The sequence below is a fragment of the Peromyscus leucopus genome, chromosome 22 (genome assembly GCF_004664715.2).
Source record: "Peromyscus leucopus breed LL Stock chromosome 22, UCI_PerLeu_2.1, whole genome shotgun sequence".
Lineage (NCBI taxonomy): Eukaryota > Metazoa > Chordata > Mammalia > Rodentia > Cricetidae > Peromyscus > Peromyscus leucopus.
This window is the reverse complement of record NC_051081.1, coordinates 33360459-33383451: the sequence shown is the minus strand read 5'-3', so window position 1 is coordinate 33383451 and position 22993 is coordinate 33360459. Positions and strand designations below refer to the sequence as shown.

General features: G+C 45.7%; 1 protein-coding gene across 1 annotated transcript in view; it reads right to left on the bottom strand.

Annotated features, from left to right (window-relative positions):
- Window positions 1-22993, bottom strand: part of LOC114696211 (ALK tyrosine kinase receptor) — a 35089-nt gene that overhangs the window by 3805 nt on the left and 8291 nt on the right. The window contains exons 7-12 of the mRNA XM_028873798.2: window positions 22457-22586; window positions 19520-19617; window positions 14336-14428; window positions 11234-11335; window positions 1637-1771; window positions 986-1076 (exon numbers count right to left, since the gene is read on the bottom strand). Coding sequence (XP_028729631.2) covers window positions 986-1076; window positions 1637-1771; window positions 11234-11335; window positions 14336-14428; window positions 19520-19617; window positions 22457-22586 — 649 coding nt within the window. The remainder of the gene's footprint in view (window positions 1-985; window positions 1077-1636; window positions 1772-11233; window positions 11336-14335; window positions 14429-19519; window positions 19618-22456; window positions 22587-22993) is intronic.

The window sequence follows — 22993 nt, the reverse complement described above, 5'->3', positions numbered from 1 at the left end:
CCTCTGTAAGATGGGATAAAATGAACCCCCCATGAGAACAAAATAAAAAGACACAGGAAAGCGACTTGTGTAATATAATCCCACGCAAGTGCTACCGATGGGTGATGGTTGGACCGTTTCTCCTGATTGCTTTAGCAATTCTGTAGTCACCATCTATTTAATGTTGGTATTTGTCTAGCCAGGTTGTAAGTCTTGAGAACTTTCATTCTCCTTTGAAGCCCCAGTTTCATCTACAAAACGTTAGCTGTGTAGCTATCCATGACACTACAACAAGATGGCTACCTAAACAAGACCTGAGCATCAACAGACACACTAACACGGAAGGGGGAAATCTCTCAGACCCCACACTTAGACAAAGAATGAAGGGCAACTAATGATGGCTGAGAGGGAGGATTAGTCTTCTCCAGGGTGGAATCCTCTAGTTGGTTATCCAATATCAAGGTGGGGGGGGGGTTGGCCATGAAATCAAATAGTCATTCATTCATATATATATGAATGGGGAACTATATATATCTCTCCTTGTGTGTGAACACAAAATGGATTCAGTAGGTTGTATTTATATGCATATATATGTACCAATAATAATCAAAGAAAAACGTCATGATTTGAGAGGCACTAGAGAGGGTGTGTGTGTGTGTGTGTGTGTGTGTGTGTGTGTGTGTGTGGAGATTGGAGTAAGGAAAATGAAATGATGTAATTATATTTTAATTGTTAAAAGATGACAAAAGCCCATTAGCTCTCCAGCAGGATTAGCTAATGCTTGGGAAGTGGACAGATTCTGTCTGGCGCCGGTGAAGAAAGTGGACATTTCCAGGGTTTACTGTAGGACATGGGCGGGCACAGTGAGATGCCAGTCATGTCATTTCAGAGACCAGGAATGTCGGGCCTCACGATCACCGATCTTATTATAAATATTATAAAATATCAAATTGTATGTAACGTTCCCACGGAGATTAAAGGCTGGTCAGGGGAGAAAACACTTTACCTGGGTGCAGTATTCAATCCTCTCCAAAATGATGGCGAAGTTGGGTCTGTCTTCAGGCTGATGCTGCCAGCACTGAGTCATAATCCGATAGCTGTAAGAATAGCACGTTAATGGATCAGGAGAAGCACCCAGGTGGCGGCCCTGTCTCCCCCAGCTCCTTTCTCAATCAAGCCAAAGCTTTAGGATGGGACGCCATCTAAGTCCACGTGGTTGACCTATTCTGCCCCCTGCTGGTGTGACAGGGAATCCCGCCCAAACGTAAGTCCCATGAAGGACACCCAGCTGTTTACATCAAATCCTACTTTTCTGAAGCCACGTTTAGGGTAGGATATTTTATTCCCATCTTGTTTTGGGAAAGGAGGTAAGGGTGAGTCTGGGACACACACATTTTGAGAGGCGATTCTGAAGTGTGGAGGGCTAGTGAGTCCATAGCCTCCAGCCCGGCAATTGGGACTCCTTTCTGGCATGACATTCTGTTTGAAACGCTGGAAGACGAACCCATCTTACTGAAGTCTCTGGCCCACCGTGTTTGGGGACATGTTAAAAGAAGGCTGCCACTTTCTCTTTAATATTAAAGGGGCATATGTGGATCCAAATACTTAAAAACAAGACCGTGCTCAGTTTCTAGTAGGAAGTTCTGAAAGGTCGTACACAGGCCCGGGGCAGTTCTTAGGTGGGTCCATCCGTCCTCCACTGGTGACAAACTCCAGAACTTCCTGGTTGCTCTTGCTGGGGTATGGCATGTACCCGAGAGAAAATATTTCCCACAGCAACACTCCAAAAGACCTGGGCATGGAACAGAAGACACAGATACAGATATGGATGTATGTACACACACACAGACACCTAAGTTTTTAGTATGTTTTCCATTATGCCACCTTCTGTAACAAAGGGCTCTGTGTGTGTGTGTGTGTACACGTGTGTGTTCACACATTTGTACACACACACCTGAGTCCAAAGGACAACAACCTGAAGTATTGTTTCTCAGGAACCATCTACCATTTTTTTTTAAATAATGATTTTCTCTCTCTCTCTCTCTCTCTCTCTCTCTCTCTCTCTCTCTCTCTCTCTCTCTCTGTGTGTGTGTGTGTGTGTGTGTGTGTGAGAGAGAGAGAGAGAGAGAGAGAGAGAGAGAGAGAGAGAGAGAGTTCATGTTCCTGTGCACATATGCATGCTCATATGTGTATGAAAGTATTCACAGAGGCCAGAAGAGGGCATCCGATTCCCTGGAGCTGGAGTTACAGGTGGTTGTGAGCCATCCAGTGTGGGAGCTGGGAACTGAACCCAGGTCCTCTGGAAGAGCAACAAGCACTCTTAACCATGGAGTCTTCTCTCCTGCCCCTAACTTGCTTTTTTTTTTTTTCATTAAAAAATTCTTTTATATTTTTAGATACAATTTCTCAGTAGCCTGGGGTTCCCCAAAAAGGCTAGGCTGGCTAGCCAGTGAACCCCAGGGCCTGTCTCTTCCTATCCCCCAATCTCTAGCATTATAAGCTCCTCTATCCTTCAACTTTTTCCTTTTTTCCCTTCTTCTCCTGAGTTCTGGCGATGGAACCAGGTCCTTTTGCCTGCAACCTATAAGCACTTCACTGGCTGACTTATCGCTCCAGTCCAGAGGATTTTCTAGATCCAGAAAAATGAATATCCAAGCACCCATATGATTCTCCATTAAAAGATAACCCGTTAGCATACTTTTCATTCCAGTCAAGCTCTGTGCCTAGATTTCTTTTTACATCATCGTAGCTATAGAACCTTGGTAATTTTCCTCATTTCATTACCGCACACCCATGCTAAACATTTTATAAATAGAACTGGAAATGCCTGTGAAGTATTCCATTGAAATGTAACATGGTTTGCCTTATCATTTGTTTTCAGTTTTCAAAATATTTTAAACATTGTGTGAACAACTTTTTGCACTTTGATTTTAGTTCATTTTATTTTACTTTTTTTGTGTGTGTGTGAGAGAGAGAGTCTCATTTGGTATTGCAGCCTGGCTTTGAACTGGCTACGTAATCCAGGTGGTTTCAAACTCAAAATCTCCCTGCCTCTTGAGGACTGGGGGGACCGTCACACCTGGCTTTTGTCCATTTTTAAAGATTTCCTTAGGCTAAACCATCTGAAAGTAAGAGACTAGTAAAAACCAATGCTATTTCTACTATAAGAAACTAGATTTAAAGAACACACACTCTGAACCCTTTTTAGTACCTATTGTTGATTTTGGGGCACCCAGTTCTGTCTGTACATTAGTGTTCCTCTCCCCAACTCTCAGTATGTACACTAATAGTAATGTTTGCTCATTTCAAAGCGAAATATGACAGGGTAACTTTTTAATTATTTTTTACCTTTATTTTTTATTTTATGTGTATGAGTATCTTGCCTACATGCATGTCTGTGCACCACATGCCTCCAGTGCCCACAGAGGCCAGCAGAGGGCATCAGATTCCCTGGAACTGGAGTTATAGGTGGTTGTGAGCTTCCTTGTGGGTTCTGGAAACTGAACCCAGGTCCTCTGGAAGAACAGCTAGTGTTTTTAACCACTGAGCTTCTCCCCAGCCCCAGAATACCCCACCCCCTGTGCAAACAAAACAAAACAAAGAAAAACAAAACAACACAACACAAAAACCTCAGGGCAGAAGTGTTTCCAACCTAATATTTTACTCTCATTTTTAAATCAACTAATTAGTTAATTAAGTTAGTGTTGTGGGAGGGCCTGGCACAGTGCACATGGGGAAATCAAACAACTTCCAGGAGCCTGTTCTTTTCTTCCATGTGTGTGCTGGGGACTGAACTCCGGTGTGGCGGTGAGTGCCTTTACCTGCTGAGCAGTCTCTCCAGGTAGGGTGGACTATGGTGAGTCTTGACTTCACATGGTGGAGTGGTTTACTAACATTTGTTCATCTACTCCTGATTTTTCTCCGACATGTTGTCTATTCCCATCTTCCGCATGATTGTATCTGAGAGGCCATATTCTTTGAGGACCTCAATTTGGTCTTTGTTTTGTAGACATTCTTTATATGAACTAACGATGTTGGCCCTTCAGCACGGTAGAGCGGGCCCTGGTGGCGTGGGTGCTGGCGAGCTGGCCCTGAGGGTGTGGGAGCAGAAGAACAGCTGCTCTGGGTGAGCTAGCTGGGGCAGTGCTGGAGAGCTCGCCTGGTGGTGAGGATGAGCTGGTGGGCTGGCCAACCCGGCTACCACCCAGGCCCAGAACCAGGGCTGTAAGTTGGCCCACCCCAACATCCATCCATCCTGTCTATGAACTGCTGCTGCTGTGAGGGGTCAGTCCTGTGGATCCAAAGCTGAGGATCTCCATAACACAGTGCAACAACAGGATGTCCAGGAGGAGTCCCCATGAGGGTCCAATATTGACAGTGCAGCAGAATCCAGAGGCCTCAAACCAAACCAATGACTCATTGCAATGAACATTACCAAGTAAAGATGTATGGACTAAAGGGTATATTGTGTGACTCACTGTGACACACTACAGCTTCCATGATGAGATTTTTTTCTTTTAAATTAAAAAAAAATTTGGGGGGGGGGCAACAGGGAGATGAATGGGATCAGAGTGCATGATGTGAAATCCACAAAGAATAGCAAGTTTAAAAAAAAATAAAAATCCTTATTTTTTGGTGGAGTTGGAGGTAGGGCTGGGGACCGAATCCGGGGCCTTGCATGTGCTAGGCAAACATTCTACCACTGGGTTGAGTCTCCCTACTTTCTTTTTTAAAGTTTAATTTTGGGTAGGGGATCATGTTGGCCCTGAACTCACTCTGTGGTCAGGCGAGCTTTGATATTGCAATCCTCCTGCCTCAGCTCCTTAAAGAGTTACAATGACAAGAATGTACCACCAGGCCTAGCTAAAATACTTCTATTAGTTGCTTTATGATCTAACTTTATCGTGTATCAAAGGCTTGCATTTCCAATGAGTTAAATATATTTATTAAATTTTTGTAATTTCTTCTATTTATTTTACAATTGCGTCGTCTTCTCTTCACCAAAGATTAAATACATGTTTACTATTTTCTAGGTGTTTCTCTCTCTCCTTGAATTCCGTTAGAATTTATGTACAGTGGGAGGGAAGGGTCAAAATTGGTTTGTTTCTCTGAACGATTCTTCCAACACTTTTTACAATGAGTCCCTCTTCCCTGTTGGCTTTCGATTAAAGACAGGGCCGTTTTTTAATAGTCATGCCCACCTATTACTTTCATCTGTTCGCTTTCTGCACTGACAACATTCTGTTTCGCTTTTTCTGTCTGTGTTCTGACATCAAATGAGACATTTTCCTCTTTTTAAAAAGGCATTTGACTTCCTCTTATTTGTTTTGAAGGACTTTTGAGATGCAGTTTATTAGGTTCCAGAAATAATATTTTCTACTCTGACGACATTTTTATTTCCAACTCTTAGTTTAATGATCAGATTTTGGAGAAAGGAAACCTGTCTTTGTTCTAGTATGTCCATGCAGCTTTCTGCTGTCAGGAAACATTGTCTTACAGTGGTACGGAAAATGTACGTCTGTGGAGTAGGAATGCTTTCTTTTACTGTTACTGTGTTGGTGAAATTAGCTGCCTGCAAATGGCCAGGAACATGAATTAACCCCTCTCATGCAGTCTTTCTGACTTCTAAGGGGAAAGAAGATCCCCATCAATACAACAAGCAATAAAATCCAGTAGGGAAGATGTCTGAAGAGCCACAGTTATACATTCTCTGCTTGTCTATAGACAGGTACATATAGCTAGGTACATATAGCTAGGTTCATATAGATACGTACATACAGATAAGTACATAGAGTTAGATACTAGTTAGTGATCAAAGTATCCTTTGTTGTTATTTTTAAAGACAAGACAAGGCCTGGCTGTAGCCCAGACTGCCCTGAAACTATTTAGCCCAGGTTGGCCTCAAACCTCCAATCACCCTGTCTAAGGCTCCTCAGTGCCCGGTTTACAGGTATGTGCCACCACATCGTTTGAGAAAATCGAGGTGTTATTTTGCCTTCCTGACAAGAGTGTTTCCTTTTCTTCTTGAATAAACAGATATAGACATGTTCCCTCTCCATCTCTTCTTTCTTTGTGCCCCCCCCCCAAGTTTAGAGTAAATTTCCCTTGGGGTTTTTTTTTTTTTATATTCTTTAACATGTAAAGATATATGCAACTCAGACTGTATCACAAAGTTATGAATTTTTTTTTGCATTGTAAAATTGTTTTTAAATATTCCCACATTCCTTTTTGTGGCTTGATTCCCCCCCCCCCAACTGGGTCTCATACTGTGGATGAGCATTTTTCCGTGTTGATGCTGTAGGCTTAGTGTGTCCTTTTAATACTGCTCAGCAGTTTCTGTCCCTTTGTCTTCCCGTTCCCTGACTGAGGGGAAGTTAGGTGGTGGTTTTGTGTCAGTGGGGACCTTGGCCCATGTCCATCCGTGTCACCTCTTCTCTTGGGTGACACACACTCAGGAGCAGACCTGATGGGTCATAGGTCATTCATGTCTTCAGAGCAATGACTAACTTGCTGATGTTGTTCTGCCTCTGGGCAGGTTTGGTGGCTGTCACTCTCTCTGGTGCCCCTGTGAGTCCGCTGGAGGGCTTGTTAAAGCAGATGGATAGGCTTCCACCCCTGCAGTTCCCGCTGCATGAAGCTTGAGGTGGGTGGGTGGGTGGGGAGCTGATTTGAAGGTGCTAATGATGAGTTCCAGGTTACCCCTGGCCTATGGACCCCACTTTGAGACTCAGTGGGCTAGGTCAAGGCGAATCTCATGGGCTTAGAAATAACTAAGCTACTTGCTTAAAATAGCCATCCTGGGTCAAGAAGGGGAGTCTTCCATCTTAGGACATTATCTCAATATGGGGCTTTCAGAACTGGAGGACATTTCCATTGTCTCGTGTTTTCTGTGCTAGGAACAATTTCCATGCCACTTTGATTCCCTGACTTTTTAACCCCTGGCCAGTTTCTCTATTTATTTTTCTGCTTGGAAGCATGCAGAGTCATTACCAGCTCTGGCCTGGAACTTCACAGCGATATGCTTGCATGGTTCTTGAGCTGTGTGACTTGACGCTTAGTGGATACCTTTACCCGGAAGATGTGTGTCCTATTCTGGACAATGTTCCTTTATTGCTTTGACATTTTTATTTTCTATATTTCCCATGTCCTTCTTCCCGGGACTCTTATTTTGCTAGCTTATCAGATCGATTGGCTTAATCCTCTCATTTTCCTTCTCTTTTCTTTCCTTCATCTCCCATCTCTTTAGAATTGTTTCTCTTTCCCGAAGTTTTACTTAATTCTGCATTCTGTTCCATCCACGACTTTTACATTTCAGTTATCAGATGGAAAAATAATAAACTTCACTTTTTTTTAAAAAAAAAAATAGAATGGTTCACATTGCGAAGGGATTGTATTAGCAATATTGTGTTTCCATGCCCTCTATACACGGTTCTCACTATCTTCAGCAACACATTAACATGGTACATTAGGTACAATGAATGGATCAGCATTAAGGCATTATTAACTAAAACCCATGGTTTGTTCAGATTTCCCCAGTTTTCATGGAACGTCCCTATTCTCTTCCCAGATCCCACTAGGACATCATGTTACATTGAGCTGTCACCCTCCCTTGGCTTCTCTGGAGGTCCTTGTTCCCGCTGGGCAGGTCTGAACAGTCCAGGTCAGGGATTCAGTGGGATATCTCTCAGCTTTACCCGCTTTTCTCATGATTACACTGGGACTAAGGAGTTTGGGGAGGACCACATTCATACCCCTTCATCTCAGGAGTACGTGCTATCAAGGTGACACGATGCTGATGCTGGCCTTGAGCATCTGGCTGAGGCTGTCTTTGTCCAGCTTTCTCAACTGTGGGTCTCTCTCTGCCCCTTCAGTCCCACTCCTGTGTCCTTGGAAGGATGCTGTTACGTACAGCCACATGGGCTTCTGAGGGCCTCCTTGAGGGTACCGATCACGTTTTTATTGCTGACAATGCCCCCCTCCAAAGGATTGCTTTATTTTCCATTTTCATGTGTGTGAATGGTGTGTGTGTGTATAGACGTGTGTATGGTGTGCCTACAGGTGGGTGCAGGTCTATGTGGAGGCCTGAGGTTGATGTTGGAGTTTGTCCTCCATCTCTCTTGGGGACCGTATTCATTGAGGCAGGGCTCCCAGTAAAACTAAGAGCTCTCCAATATGGCTGGCTGTTGTGGAATACTCTTTTTGTTTTTTGTTTTTTTGAGACAGGGTTTCTCTGTGTAGCTTTGCGCATTTCCTGGAACTCACATGGTAGCCCAGGCTGGCCTCGAACTCACAAAGATCCACCTGCCTCTGCCTCCCCGGTGCTGGGATTAAAGACATGCGCTGCCACCACCGCTGGCTGGAATACTCTTTTTGTACACTGTGAATATGTGTTACTCTGCTTTAACAGAAAGCTGAATGGCCAGTAGCTAGGCAGGATTTCCAGGCACAGAGGGCGCTGGGAAGAAAAGGGCAGAGTCACGAGCCAGCCAGAGAGGAAGCAAGAAAGCGGGATGGACCGTACATAGATGATGCTGCCTTGGGGCAGCAAATAGATTAATAGAAATGAGTTAATTTAAATTATAAGAGCTAGTTAGAAACAAGCCTAAGCTATCTATCGGCCGAGCTTTCATGATTAATAAGAAGCCTTTGTGTGGTTATTTGGGAGCTGGCTGGCGGGACAGAGAAAGACTCGCTACAGCTGGTCTCACAAGCCAGTTTGCTGGGATCCCTGGTCTCTGCCTTCTGAGGCTGGAATTACAGGTGGGCATTCTTACATTGACATAGGTTTTGGTGACTCTGAATTCCAGTCCTCACTCTTGGCGAGTAAGCCAAGGCATCTTCCCAACACCCAAAAGCATTGTCCTTTACTTAGGGTTACAGTGTTTTATTTCTCTGAGGACATTGTAATTTTAAAAGACTTTCCCAGTGTTTTTACATTTCCTTCCTCCCTGCCGGTCTCTTGTGCTTTTTCTTCCTTAGAACCATCTCTCAGATGTTTGTTGCTCTTGGCTGGCTGATGGCGTTTTAAGGTTTGACTACCAAAAGCTGAGAAGAAAGCGCTAAGTAAGTGAGCCAGCCTGCCGCCATGACAAGGTGTGGCCTTTGTGGTTTTTGTTTTTCCTGTGGTAGCTGGAGGGGGAAAAATGTCATTCACTGGGTGGCTTAACAAAACAGCAATTTGTTCTCGGATGGGTCTGAAGCCTGCACATCTGAAATGAGTATTGCTGGGCTTATGTCACAACGTTAGTGTGATGTTCCCCCTGAGCCTCCAGGGCAGTGGTTCTCAACTTGGGGGTTGCATATCAGTTACTTACATTTCGGTTCATAACAGTAGCAAAATTACAGTTATGAAGTAGCAACGAAATAATTTTAGGGTTGGGGGTCACCACAACATGAGGAACTGCACTAAAGGGTCACAGCATTAGGAAGGTTGAAAACCACTGCTCTAGGGCAAAGTAGTTACTCAGTTTGCTTCTTTCAGTCCCTGATGGCAGCTTTCATGTGCAGTTACTTCACTAAAGGCTCTGGGGTCACACAGTTCACTCCTCTGTATATGAAGAATTTCCCCATTCCCCAACTCTGATAGGAACACTGGTCATATCATTTCCTTCCTCCCAGGAGGTTATCCAGAAAAAAAAAAAAAATCTACTCTGCCTCAAGATGCTTCATTTAATCATACTCCTTCAGGAAATTTGAAGTGGGGGGTTGAGGATTTGCATATTTACATTGCTAATGAGTGCCAGGGGATCTGATGTTGCTGACCTGTAGACCCCACTTTGAGACCCTCTGGGTTAGGCAAATCTCACTGGCCCAGAAATAGCCAAGGCTCTTGTTCATAGTATCCTACCCAGGTCAGAAGGGGGCTCTGTCATTGTGGTAGTTTGAATGAAAATGGATGTGTCGTGTTCTCCCCCCGCCCATAGACTTATAGGGAATAGCACTATTAGGAGGTGTGGCCTTGTTGGAGTAGGTATGGCTTTGTTGGGAGGAAGTGTGTCACTAGGGGGGTGGGTTTCGAGGTCTCAGAAGCTCAAGCCAGGTCTAGTGGCTCACTCCCTATTGCCTGTGGATCCAAATGTAGAACTCTCAGCTACCTCTCCAGCACCATGATGATAATGGACTAGACCTCTGAACTGTAAGCCAGCCCCAGTTAAATGTTTTCCTTTATAAGAGTTACTATGGTGCCTCTTAAGACATTATCACTGAATCAGCTAATAGTAGTGGGCTTCTGGGATCAGAACATTATGGTCTGGTGACCAGTTTTCAGCCTAACTCCTCATGGACACCCTCACTTGTAAGCCTTATACCTCATGGCTCATTTTGCTGAGGAATTCATTCCCTCATCGCCGGCCTGGTGCAGGGAGGACACACCCTCAACGAGGCAGACTTTGAAGGCTGCTCTTGCATATGATTGAGTACCCCACTCTTGCCAATGTCTACGCCACCAAGACCAGGGAGACTTTGGTTGGATCTCTTTGCTGGGAGACCACCAGGCTTGATGGCAGGGGAGGGACAGTCCCCAAGATTCAGGGGGTGGAGGGCTGAGCCAGAGAATTCAATTAGTTCTTACAGACCTTTAACCAATTTTCCTATTTGCTGTACCCTGACTTTCAATTCCTGGGCCTTCTGGGACTCTTAGGAGACTGAGCAGCCTGGGGTCTGGATCTGAACTGTGGGCTTGGATGTCAACATTTTTCTTCTCTTTGAAGTGAGGGATGACTTGTCCATGAACTTGCCCATGTCTGACTTGTTTTAGGTGGTTCCCATCCTCCCCCACCCCCACCCCATCTGTTTTCTTCTTACTGTGGAGTTTAATGTAATTCAAAAGACTTTCTTTACTGGTGTGTGTGTGTGTGTGTGTGTGTGTGTGTGTGTGTGTGTGTGCGCGCGCGCGCGCGCGCGCGCGCTCATGCTCTGTGAAGGGAGCTTGAGTTTAATTTGTCATTTAAAATGATAAGGGAGTCTCCATGTGTGGCCTCCCAGCCAGGGAAGTCAGCGTTACTTGGGAGCTTGGTAGAAACCCAAGTTCATCTGGATCCCACTCCTAAATGATCATCTCTCAGGGTGGCGTCTTGTGATGTGCGTTTTAAGGAACTGTTCTGATCATTCTGATAAACACCAACACTTAAGAGTCTCCACTGAGGCTTCTTCCTCCCCTTCTCCCCGGCAGAAGAGATCCCCAGGTGTGGTCCAGCTGGTCCAAGATCATCACTAAGTCACAGTGAACTTGCAGGAGGGCCGAGGGAAGACTCACCATGTATCTGTTTTAGAAGTAAATATTCCTTCCATGAAGGCCTCTGGGGGCATCCACTTCACCGGCAGCATGGCACACCCGCCCTTTCTGTAGTAGCTGGCCCTGTGGGGGAAGAAGAGGAGACCAAGCTTGGATCGGAATGGGTTAGTGAACAGAAGCTCTGCCTGGGAGCTTGGGAAAGGGGCAGCAATACTGCCTGCCTGTGAAAAAAACGCCAAAATTAAAGACACGTCCTGGGTGGCTGGGGAGGAGAGCGGGGGAGCACAGATCATTTAGTTAAGAATCTTGGTGTCACTTAATCGCCCACTGGAGGCGCGGAGGAAAAGATCTATGCAGTGACTAAGATCCCTGCTAGAGGCTGTTTAGATTTCCCTGTTGGGTTTTGTTTATTATAACTCACAATGAATAACATTACTCCCACCTTATAAGTACAGCCTGTTTCTGATGACCTACAGTAATTCCAGAATGGGAGGGCTGAGAACGGGGCTCGTGTCTTACTCATTTCGGATCCTCCGTGGTACTTATACAGTGGCATTTCATTCACTGTTGGCAGTCAACAAATAATCTAGACAGCTGGCCGGAGGCTGCTTCCCATAAGCACATCCAGACAGAAGGACACAGGGCTGGGCATAGAGCTTAACATATAGATGAATTAATTTATTAGTTTTCATCAGCAATGCCATTGATGCAACTGGCTAATAAGAACTAATAAATTAACTCATTTACCTGTTAAGCCAATTCCACACCTAGCCTGATGTTCTGTGCCTGTGTGTGTTATGGGAGGCAGCTTTTCTCCAGCTGTCTACACTAATTAATGACTTCAATAAACACGTTCTGAGTATTAGGATGTATCAAGTGCTCCACCATGTACTGAGGACATAAATAAATCATAGTCTCTCTTTCTCCCAAGGATACAGTTCGGTGGAAGAAACCCACACTTGAAATCACAGCACTAACACCACATATAATAATAGTAATGGAGGTCAGAGATACAGATGAAAGATTGATTTTTCTGTATATAAAATAAGGGTCCATAACAGGGGCAGCATCACAGAGAGGTATATCATGGAGCTGGCCAGGGAGTTCTCTCCAAAGACCATTCTTAGTCCAGAACACCTACAGATGCATGGGACTCCAGAGAAGCAAGGTTGGCTGAAGTCTGGAGATAAGGGATTGCTTTGGTTTGGATCTCAAGTGTCCCTAGAAGCCATCTGCTAGAGCCTTGGTCACCAGCCTGCTGCACTTCTGGGATGTAGTAGAAACCGTTAAATGGTGGGGCTTATCAGAAGGGAGTTACGTCACTGGTGGCATGCTCTTGATGATGTGTAGACCACAGTCCACTCATCCATTTTTCTATATTTGCTTTGTGTCCGCCATGAAGTGAACTTAGCCTCATGTGCTCCTGTGCCCCGTGTCCTATAATACCACAGGCCGGAAGCAACAGAGTCAAACATGGACTGAGGGCTCTGTAATTGTGGTCCAACATCAATACCTTCATCCCCGTAGATTCATTTAGCTCATGTGTTTGTCACAGAGATGAGAATCTGACTTCCAAGGAGTTGTCAGAGAGGAAGACCCAATAAGGGACGTGGAGCTGGATGTCATGCTACACTGCTGTATTTGAAACAGGAGGCACTCCCCAGTGTCCTGAGAGAGAGTAGAGGGAGGTGTACAGAGCCTTGGGGAGGAGGCTGTGGTGGTTAACGCTGATTCTCAGCTTCACAGATTCTGGGATCACCTGGATGATGAGCCTCTCTAGGCATGCCTGTGAGGGATGATCTTGAGTAGGTGGAGTGAGCTGGGAAGACCCTCCCCAGAGGAGGATGGCACCATTCCCTGGACTTGGGTTCTAGATTAGGGCGGGGGGAGGGGGGGAGGAAAGCAAGTTGAGCATGTATTCATCTCTCTCTGCTTCCTGATTGTGGGCGTGATGTGGCCAGCTGCTCCAAGCTTCTTCGGCATTCATTTCCCCACTGTGCTAGATTGTACCCTTGAGCTGAAAGCCAAGTAAACACTTTCTTCCCGAAGTTGCTTTTGTCGGGGTGTTTTATCACAGAGATGAGAAGAATAACTAAATGGGGGTAAAAAGCAAAGTGGGGAGATGGGGAAATCATGCAATGGTCGCAGCAGTCGATGGCTCCAGAGAATTCTTCCCTGATTCTGTGCTCCATACACCATGGCCTTAGGGTCCCAGCAGAGGATCAACACCCCTGGCCCTCTGGAGATGCTTATTAATTCTCACTGAAGTCCTCTGTAGTTTCCAGATGTTCTTACTCATTCCTCAGATAGTGAAAGCTCTATGTAACCAGGTTCTCACTTGTGAGCATTAGGGAAGGGACTAATGAGTGACCATGTCAAGGAACAGCTTGCTCCTCCCATCTAGCAAGTCAGAGTTGCAAATAATTAGAAAAATAAGAAACTACAGGTTGGGAAATAAAGAGAGAAGGTGCAACAGAAACACTATATTTGATGATTAAAAACCCTTTCTTTATTACTATTATTACCATTATAGTGTTGAGGACCAAGACTGGACCTTTTATACGCATGGCAAGTTCTTTACCACTATGCTGTATCATCATTCCTTGATTGGTAATTTTTAGGTAATTTTGAGAATGTGATAGGGAAAAAAAAAAAACATCAATGAAGCTGAACAAGGGACCATTGTGTTTTGAAGTCTATTTCTGTGTCTCTGAGTGCGGGTAAGGCCCCAGACCTTGTCCGTCCTGGGGAGCTTGTGTCTCTGGTGATGAATGCCACTGCAATCGTTTAGGATTTTTGAGAGCTGAAGGGTTGAGTAAGATATAAAACCCACTTCAAAGCTTTTTGCACATCGAGTGTCCGTGTTATTCTGTGTTAGGACACGGCAGGGGAAGAGAGTTGGAGCCAGAGACATAAGCCGAGATGAAATGTGGTATCAAATACTGCCGAGAATTAGACTGCACACTAATTAAAGGTTCCTGTATCATGGAAGGCGCTCATTGACAGCCCACATGGGAAGTTGACAAGGTACCAGATGATGTAAGGTGCAGGCCTTCATAGGCATTTATTGGAGGAGACTGGATGGTGGAGGAAGGCTTTGGTGGCACAAGGCAATTCTCTCACCTGTAGATGTCTCGGGCCATCCCAAAGTCTCCAATCTTTGCTATTCTTCCAGCTCCCGGACAGGTTAGAAGACAATTTCTAGCAGCAATATCCCTGGGAAGAAAAATAGATTTCTTAATTTTATACATAAAACGTTCCAGCCCCTTCATCCCCAGTGAAGTTCCAACAGTTCTCTTCACCCCGTATTCATGCTGTTATATTATACTTCACTGTGGAGGAAATTGCCATGCTGATTCCAGACCTCTGTGGTTTAGATGAGAAATGCCCCTCATAGGTTTATGTATTTGAACACTTCCTGGTTCCTGGCTGGTGGTGTTTTTGGGGGGAGATTGTGGCATCTTTGGGAGGCAGAGGCTGGAGGAAGTACATCCCTAGGGATGACTTTTAAGTGTTGACAGCCTCACCCCATTTCCAGTTCACTCTCTGTGTTTGAGGGTGAGGATGTGATCGCTTAGCTTCCTGGTACTTCTCTCACCATTATGGACTCTCCCCCTGGAACCGTAAGCCCAAATAAACTCTCCCAGGATTGCTTTTGGTCATGGTGTTTTATCTCAGCCATAGAAAAGCAACTCATATTGAGGGGCTCTCTAACAGGCCTAAACATGGCAAGCACAGGGCCAACATGTTTGGCTCTTTCCCTTCCCCCTCCCTTGCTAAACCATTAGGTTACATTCCTAAGGCTAACTCCCAAGGTCCATTCCCTTATTTGGCCGCTGACTCATTCCTGAGACCAGACTCCAAGGTCCAACTATCAAAATACCAAAGTCTAGAAATTAAAATTCATGGTTTGACTACATTGGCTAACCTGTCCAATCAGGACTTACCAACTCTTCCTAACACAGACTTCCCCCCTTTCTCCTTAAAAACCAGCCCTGCAGAAACACCTACTTTCTGCCTTTGCCTGACCCAGAGGCAGCCACCCCCCACCCCTCGACTTGCCCCTCCAGGGTATAAATCTCCTTTATGCTGAAAATTTAGTGTCTGGGTGTGTTCTGTGCTGACTCCAGGGACCCTTTACAACTATAACAGTGCTTGGTGAGCTATGAGTAATGAAGTCAACTATAATATAAAGCAAAACTTGCTGATCTTTTACTGTGTGCTAGGCATTGTTAAAGACTAATTCTTATTACAGAACACAGGGTATTATAATGATCCTCCTTTTTATGAAAAAATCTAAGCTAAAGGCAGACAACATAAGTGTGTAAGAAATGCTATCTGGCTTTGGGATACTGTTCTACATAGAGCATGGGTTAACGTTTGCCAGCAGTTGGAAGAGATGTTCCAGAACAGTATGACTTCAAATTCAAATAAGTTACCATATCTCCAAACATTTCTAGTTTTTTTTTTTGTTGTTGTTTTTTAATAGCCAGTGTGGTTCTGACACCTGTGATTCGATCCACCGCCTTTGCTAAGCTGTGTGGCCTGAAGAGTCACTTCTTCTAAGAAGTTGGGACTCTGTTCCTGGGCTCCAGGTGGCTCATTTTCCTGCAGCACACCTGTGAGGCACCAGGGCTGGACTTCCCAGACTCGTCCCCCTTGGCCCCAGACTGCTTCCGCATTGACGTACATGTGGGAACCAGACCCCAGCCAGAAGTCTGGAATGCAGTGCTAATCACCTTAAAGCCCTATGCAGAAAAAAAAATACCAAAAACAAAAAACAAAAAACCAAGTACCTTAGGGGGCACAGATGGTGTTTTTATGCTTTCAGGTGGCTTTGTGGAGGTTCTTAGCCTTGGTTGAGGATGAAGTTGGAGGATAAACACCTGGCTGAGATGGCTCTTAAAAATGAGGATGGGCTGGGGATTTCTCAGTGGTTACACAACTTGCTGTCTGTAACATGAGGACTGGATTTAGGTCTCCAGAACCCATAGAAAGCCAGGGATGGTGTGGTAGCATGCCTGCATTTCTAGCCTTGGAAGGTGGATACAGGGAATCTTCAGAGCAGGCTGGCTAGCAAGACTAGCCATATCGACAGGCTTTGGGTTTGACTGAGAGACTCTGCCTCAGTGAATAAAGTAGAAAAGTGATAGAGAATAATTCACGACATCAATCTTTGGGCCTTCATATGTATGAACACACATATGCACATGCACGTACACGTGTGCCCATATTTATGGAAAACATGCATGTGTACATACCACCACACACACACACACACACACACACACACACACACACACACACACACACACACTGAAAAAGTAGAAAGCTTGGGAAGGTGGTGTATGTTTACATTCTTAGCACTTGAAAGGCTGAGACTGTAGGACGTAAATTTCAGGCTATTCTGGGCTATCTAGCAAGCTCTAGGCTAGCCTGGGCTACCTAGTGAGACCCTATCTTAAAAAATAAAATAAGAGGGAACTGGAGAGATGGCTTAGCAGTTGAGAACACTTGGTGCTCTTGCAGAGGACCTGGGTTCAATACCCAGTACCCACATGGTGACTTATAACCATTTGTAAGTGCAGAGCTAGTGGATCTGATGCCCTCTTCTGACTTCTACAGATACCACACACATACTGTGCACATACATACATGCAGGCAAAACACTCCTACTCATAAAAAACTAAAAGAAAAGTTTAAATTTAAATGTTTTAAAAGTATGACTTGGAGATCATGGCTTAAGATTCAGAAAAATGGTCTGGAGTGAGAATTGGATGCTTGTTAACACCACTAACCCAGTTCGTTAAGTTGAAGTTGAATTTTTGAAGAGCAGTGGTTCACAAAATTTCCAAAGAGAACCTTAAAAGCATAAAGTGTTTGTCAGGAAAACAATTAGCCACTAATTCTGAAGAGAAATATGAAGTGGACTGGGAGAAATGCTTCTGTCTCCCAAAAGGTCTTGACACGGAAGTATAGGAGACCATTGCTTAAAAAGTGACTTTGAATTTAATGATAAGGAAATAAATATCAAATACACAAAGCGTTGGTAGAATGGCACATACAGCTTGGGATTTCAGCAAACCATGTCCCAAAGCAACAGCTTTTAGTGAAGAAAGATTGTGGGGAAGTGTGGCTCTATTTGAGGGAGTCCGCTCGGAGTGGCAGCCTGGGAATCCGAAAGGTGGGTTCAAGAGTGGTGGGGGTGGGTGGGGATGGGGCAAGGGAGAGGTAACTGTTGTTGAGTGTCCCATGAACCTCTAAGCCAGTGAGAAGCTGTAAGGCACTTCCCTGATACAAACTACCATGGGAGCCCAGGAGGAAAACTCTGATGAAGGTGAGCAATTTCTAGATGTTCCCTTTTGCTTCAAACAGGTCATTCAACACAATCTTCACCTGACCTTTGACAATTCAATTTCGTGAAGGAGACAAAGTGAGAGGCTGGGGAGGTGGCCCAGCTGGTAAAGAGCTTGCTGTGGAGGCATGAGGGACTGAGTTTAGATCTCCCAACACTCACACAATCAGCCGGAAACACTTGGTACCAACCTCTGGCAAGTGCACACACTTGCACCTGCAATCATATGTACACACACCTACACAAACATGTATGTGCTCCATCCCCCACATACACACACACACACACACACACACACACACACACACACACACACACACACCAAAAGAGCAGCAAATGATTACTCAGAGACCTAATTCTGATCTTCACGAACCATTTCCAGATCAGGAGGCGGTAGGCGTCTTAGAAGAATGTGATCATGTTCTCTCTTACAGAACGTGAAATATCTTAACAAAGTGGATTTCAGATTGTCAGTAAAGGAAATGATTCCCTCAGCCAGATACTCTGTCAGCTATGGTGCTGTATGTGGGTGGACTGCCAGCGCTGAAGCCATCTCCATGAGCAGCAAAGACAGACACCTGAAGTCACCCAGGCGATACACAGACTGCTAGTAGATGAATCCAGACTTAAAGACCATGGGCGAAAAGATGGGGAAGTAGCTTTAGTGGAGGCTGATTTCCAAAGGCGCACAGACTTGCCTGCCCTGAGTGATGGAAGAGCCCAGAGTTGGGGGTTATGGAAAGTGTGGGGCGCAATTAAAAGGGCAGCAGACTGTGTGGCTTTGGATGAAGATACAGAGGAGTGGTCTGGGTTGCCGGCAATTTCTATCAGTCAGGTAGGCCTGCAAGTTGGAAAAGGTTAAAAACAAGAGGGAAGACCAAGAACCAAAGCAGCGAAGAGACAGGGTGATTTAAAAGAGGCCACTGTCTGGTCTTCACAGTGACTTGGAAAACCTGGGCGAGTCTACTTTCTGTCTTCCTGGCTTCCTCACTCTAGCAGGGAGAATGCCTGGCTGCTATGCGCTTCCACACTTCTCTCCTAAATGCATACAGGACTCTTGTTTTCTGCTCTGTTCTTATGCATGCTAATGGGGATGAGCATGGTTTGAAGACATGGGTTAATAAATAATTGTGAGTTCACTAGGCTATCATTTACTGAGTTAGAAGCAAACCATTAAGAGCTTTGCAGGCCGGGTGGGGGTGGCGCACGCCTTTAATTCCAGCACTTGGGAGGCAGAGGCAGGCAGATCTCTGTGAGTTCGAGGCCAGCCTGGTCTACAGAGCGAGATCCAGGAAAGGTGCAAAGCTACACAGAGAAACCCTGACTCGAAAAACAAACAAAAAAGAACTTAGTAATATATTTGACTTTTCGGATCTCCGATCCAGCTATCATCAATGGCCATGAGGGAGGAAACATGGGACCCATGATGTTCATGAGCATCGAGTGTGAGTACTCATGCCTCAGTCCACACAGTATTTAAACACAAGGTTCACAGACGGTGGAAGAAATGATGCAGCAGTAAAGGAAACTATTATTAGGCTTCACTGTAGAGTATTTTGGAAAAAAATTAATTCATCCAGCCACTACTCAGTGTACAAAAATATGCTAAGGATACAAGGATGAATTGAAGAAACATTCCTTTGAAGAGCCAAGTTTCTAGATAGGGGAAGCTCAAGGTGGTGTAAAACTTGACCGTATAGGCAGGAGGACCATGGGAGGGTGGGAGTCATCCCCCAGCCTCCAGTTAGCCCCTGTGGGGAAGTGTAAAGACACTCACTTCACCCAGGTACAGGAGATGCCTGGGAAGGCAGTCCCCCTCAAAGACGAAGGTGACACACACAAACAGATCTGGAAGAGAGACTTAGTCTTCACTAAAAAACGTGGGGGAGATCTGCTCTCTGAACGAACAGGGTCTCATTCGGGCTGTGAGGACATGAAGGTCACTGGCTCACCGGTGGATGAAATGGTTTTCCTCCAGGTACTGACAGCCACAGGCGATGTCCCGAGCCACATGCAGCAGATCCAACATGGCCAGGGAGGTGGGCTGGTTCTGTGGGAAGACAAGAGGACCGCTGATGAGGCTTTGATGGAGAGGAAGATGGGATATTGGCTTCTGTCTGCGAGGAGGCTGAGCCCACTCAGGCTGTTCTAGCGGGGGTCTGGCCCCTTTCAAAACCAGTTGCTTTGCCCCAACGGTGGCCAAGGAATCCATCTTTTTTGGATAGGCATGGCTTTGTTTATTTAAAAGCACCCCAGGTGTTCTAATGTACAGCCGGGGTTAGGGTTGTCCAGGCCACAGGAATCCAGGACAGGCGTTCTTACTCTTTTATGTATTTTACACATTCATCTACTCCAAACTTCATGTGCATGCTACAACCTGATAAACGGGCCTGAGAGAAAACCAATGGAGCATAGTGTTTTTGAAATCTTCTATTGCAATGTCTCTAAATGGTCTATGTATTATATTTTTCCATTTGCACATGTGTTGTAAGTGTGTGAGTGTGCATGTGTGCAAGCGTGTGTGTGTGTGTGTGTGTGTGTGTGTGTGTGTGTGTGTGGTACAGTGTGCACATGGTTATGCATGTCTGTGCATTACAGGCCCCAGGCTGATGTCAGGAACCACTCACTTTCATCTTAGTCACTAAGGTAGGGTTCCTCAGTCACACCCAGAGTGCCTCAGTATGGCTAGTCTTGCTAGGCACTTGCTCTAGAGATGCCCTGTCTCGACCTTTTGAGGCTGGAACTGCAGACAGGTTATCATGCTCACAAAAGACATCTACATGAGATGATGTGGGGATGCAAACTCCAGTCCTTGTGTGGCAAGCACTTTAACCAGTGTTTTAACCACTGAGCCCTCTCTCTAGCCCTTAAAATGTTTTTAGACATGGGGCTGGAGAGATGGGCCAGTGGTTAGAGCACTGGCTGCTCTTCTAGAGGACCTGAGTTCGATTCTCGGCACCTACATGGCAGCTAAACCAGGAGTCCCAAGTTCTAGCCCCAGCTTTCTTTTTTTTTTTTCTTTTTTTTTTTTTTTTTTTGGTTTTTCGAGACAGGGTTTCTCTGTGTAGCTTTGCGCCTTTCCTGGAACTCACTTGGTAGCCCAGGCTGGCCTCGAACTCACAGAGATCCACCTGGCTCTGCCTCCCGAGTGCTGGGATTAAAGGCGTGCGCCACCACCGCCCGGCTAGCCCCAGCTTTCTATTTCCTGTGGCCCTGGCATGCCGGTAACCTTTCAGGGCCAGTTTTCCCATCTGTAAAATGGCATGAGCTTTGCACTGTTTACTTCATAGAGGAGTGCTGTTATGTGTGAAAGCTCAGAGGACAATGATGCTGATGAAAAGAGTTCATAAGAGGAGTTAATCTTTCCCCACTGTCTCCCAGCATCCCGATGTTCTTTTTCTTTCTTTCTTTCTTTCTTTCTTTCTTTCTTTCTTTCTTTCTTTCTTTCTTTCTTTCTTTCTTTCTTTCTCTCTCTCTCTCTCTCTCTCTCTCTCTCTCTCTCTTTCTTTCTTTCTTTTTTTTTTTGATTTTTCGAGACAGGGTTTCTCTGTGTAGCTTTGCGCCTTTCCTGGGACTCACTTGGTAGCCCAGGCTGGCCTCAAACTCACAGAGATCCGCCTGCCTCTGCCTCCTGAGTACTGGGATTAAAGGCGTGCGCCACCACCGCCTGGCCCCCGATGTTCTTTTTCAAGGGGATACAATGGGACCTTTTAGGTGTCCAGATGTGTAGGATCCTAAAACGAGGCTATTTTACTTTTCTTTACTTATTTCTCTTTGAAATAGGGGCTCATTTATCCCTAGCTAGCTTCAAACTCATTATGTAGCTGAGGATGGTCAGGACCTCCTGATTGTCCTTTTATTTCCCAACTGTGTTCCACTACCCTTGGTTTAGGCAACATGGGGACTGAACCCGGGGCATTGTGGGTGCTACTGGACCTGGCTGGAGATGGAGATTGGAGCCGACACCCCAGGGGCCCTGCCTCCTCTTCTAGTCCCCATAAACAGTGTGGTCAGTTCTTGACGTTCCATCACTAGGGTGGCAGGCTCACTCTGTTTTTCTCTGGCAGGGCTCGTCGTCTTTTTGGTGATGCCTTGAGAAACAGTTCTTACCCTGAGCCCTTACCCAGGCCTGCTCTGCTCTGCTCCAGTTCCTAGTGACTGGAGCCTCCTGAAGGCCCTTCAGGGAAAGGTCCTAAAGTCTCAGTGGCTGGAGAGGCACCGTTTTGTCATTTCAAGTAATTTCTAAGATGCCCCACTCCGAGCCTCAGGTTCCACCTGCACAGACGTTAAGGTCAGAGAAGGTGGGCTGTTCTGGGTCACGTGGTACCTGATGGCAGTGCAGGGGCCGGAGGCTGGGTTTCATGGGTCCACCTTAGAGTTCGTCACAAGTTCTGTCCCTCATCCACGACACCACAGGTACATGCACTACCCTCATCAATATTCCAGCACGTTGTTATTATTATTATTACTATTAATTTATTATTTTATAGAAAACTACCAAGTCAGGATGCTGTGTACTTTTATATCTGCTTGAGAGAAGAGATCAGTGGGTTCGGAATCAGTGGACAGGAAGCGAGTTACTAACATGGTTGGTATGCAAGCCCCCCCTGATCCAGAGTCATCAGGTATGGAAAGAAGTCAGGCTATTGAATCAATTGTGTAAGTCTTGCCCAGGTTCCTTAAGCCTAGTGCTCTTTCTGTCCAGCCAATCCTGCCCATTCCCTTCATCCCGGAACCACAGTGCTGACGCCTAGGATCCCATCAAGTATGCATCTTCCTAGACCACCCACTCCTGCTCCCCTCCTCATCCTCGCTCTTTTACAGTGAGCACCGAAGGGAAGACTAGTACTCACTCACTCACTCACTCACTCACTCACTCACTCACTCACCGGGCGAGGGCGCGTCTCCCTGAGGAAGGACTTGAGGTCTCCACCGGCCATGAGCTCCAGCAGGATGAAGCGGGGCAGGGCTTGCAGACTCACCCCGATGCAGCGAACAATGTTCTGGTGGTTGAATTTGCTGCAGGGCAGAGGACATAACCAAATTTAACAGAGCTGGGCCTGAGACCATTAGGAGAAGCAGGACACCCAAGCCATAGTTTCGGCAACCATGCTGTGAAGCTGCATTCTGTATGCCCCGGGGCAGGTGGCAGGGGTCCCTGGCTGAGCCTGAGGTGAGCCTTCCAGGGGAGTTGTGCAGATGGGGCAGGCCTGGTGGAAGGTGAATTAGCAGGAAAGAATTCTATTGGAGTTGGGGGATCTTGAAGTGACAAAGTATATGTATGAGTGAATGCATGCATGTGTGTGTGTGTGTGTGTGTGTGTGTGTGTGTGTGTGTGTTGTACATGTGTGTACGTTCATGTATATGTGTTTGTGTGTGGGCATTGCTGAATGAATTCATACTTGAGTTCTCTAAGAAAGGTCTCA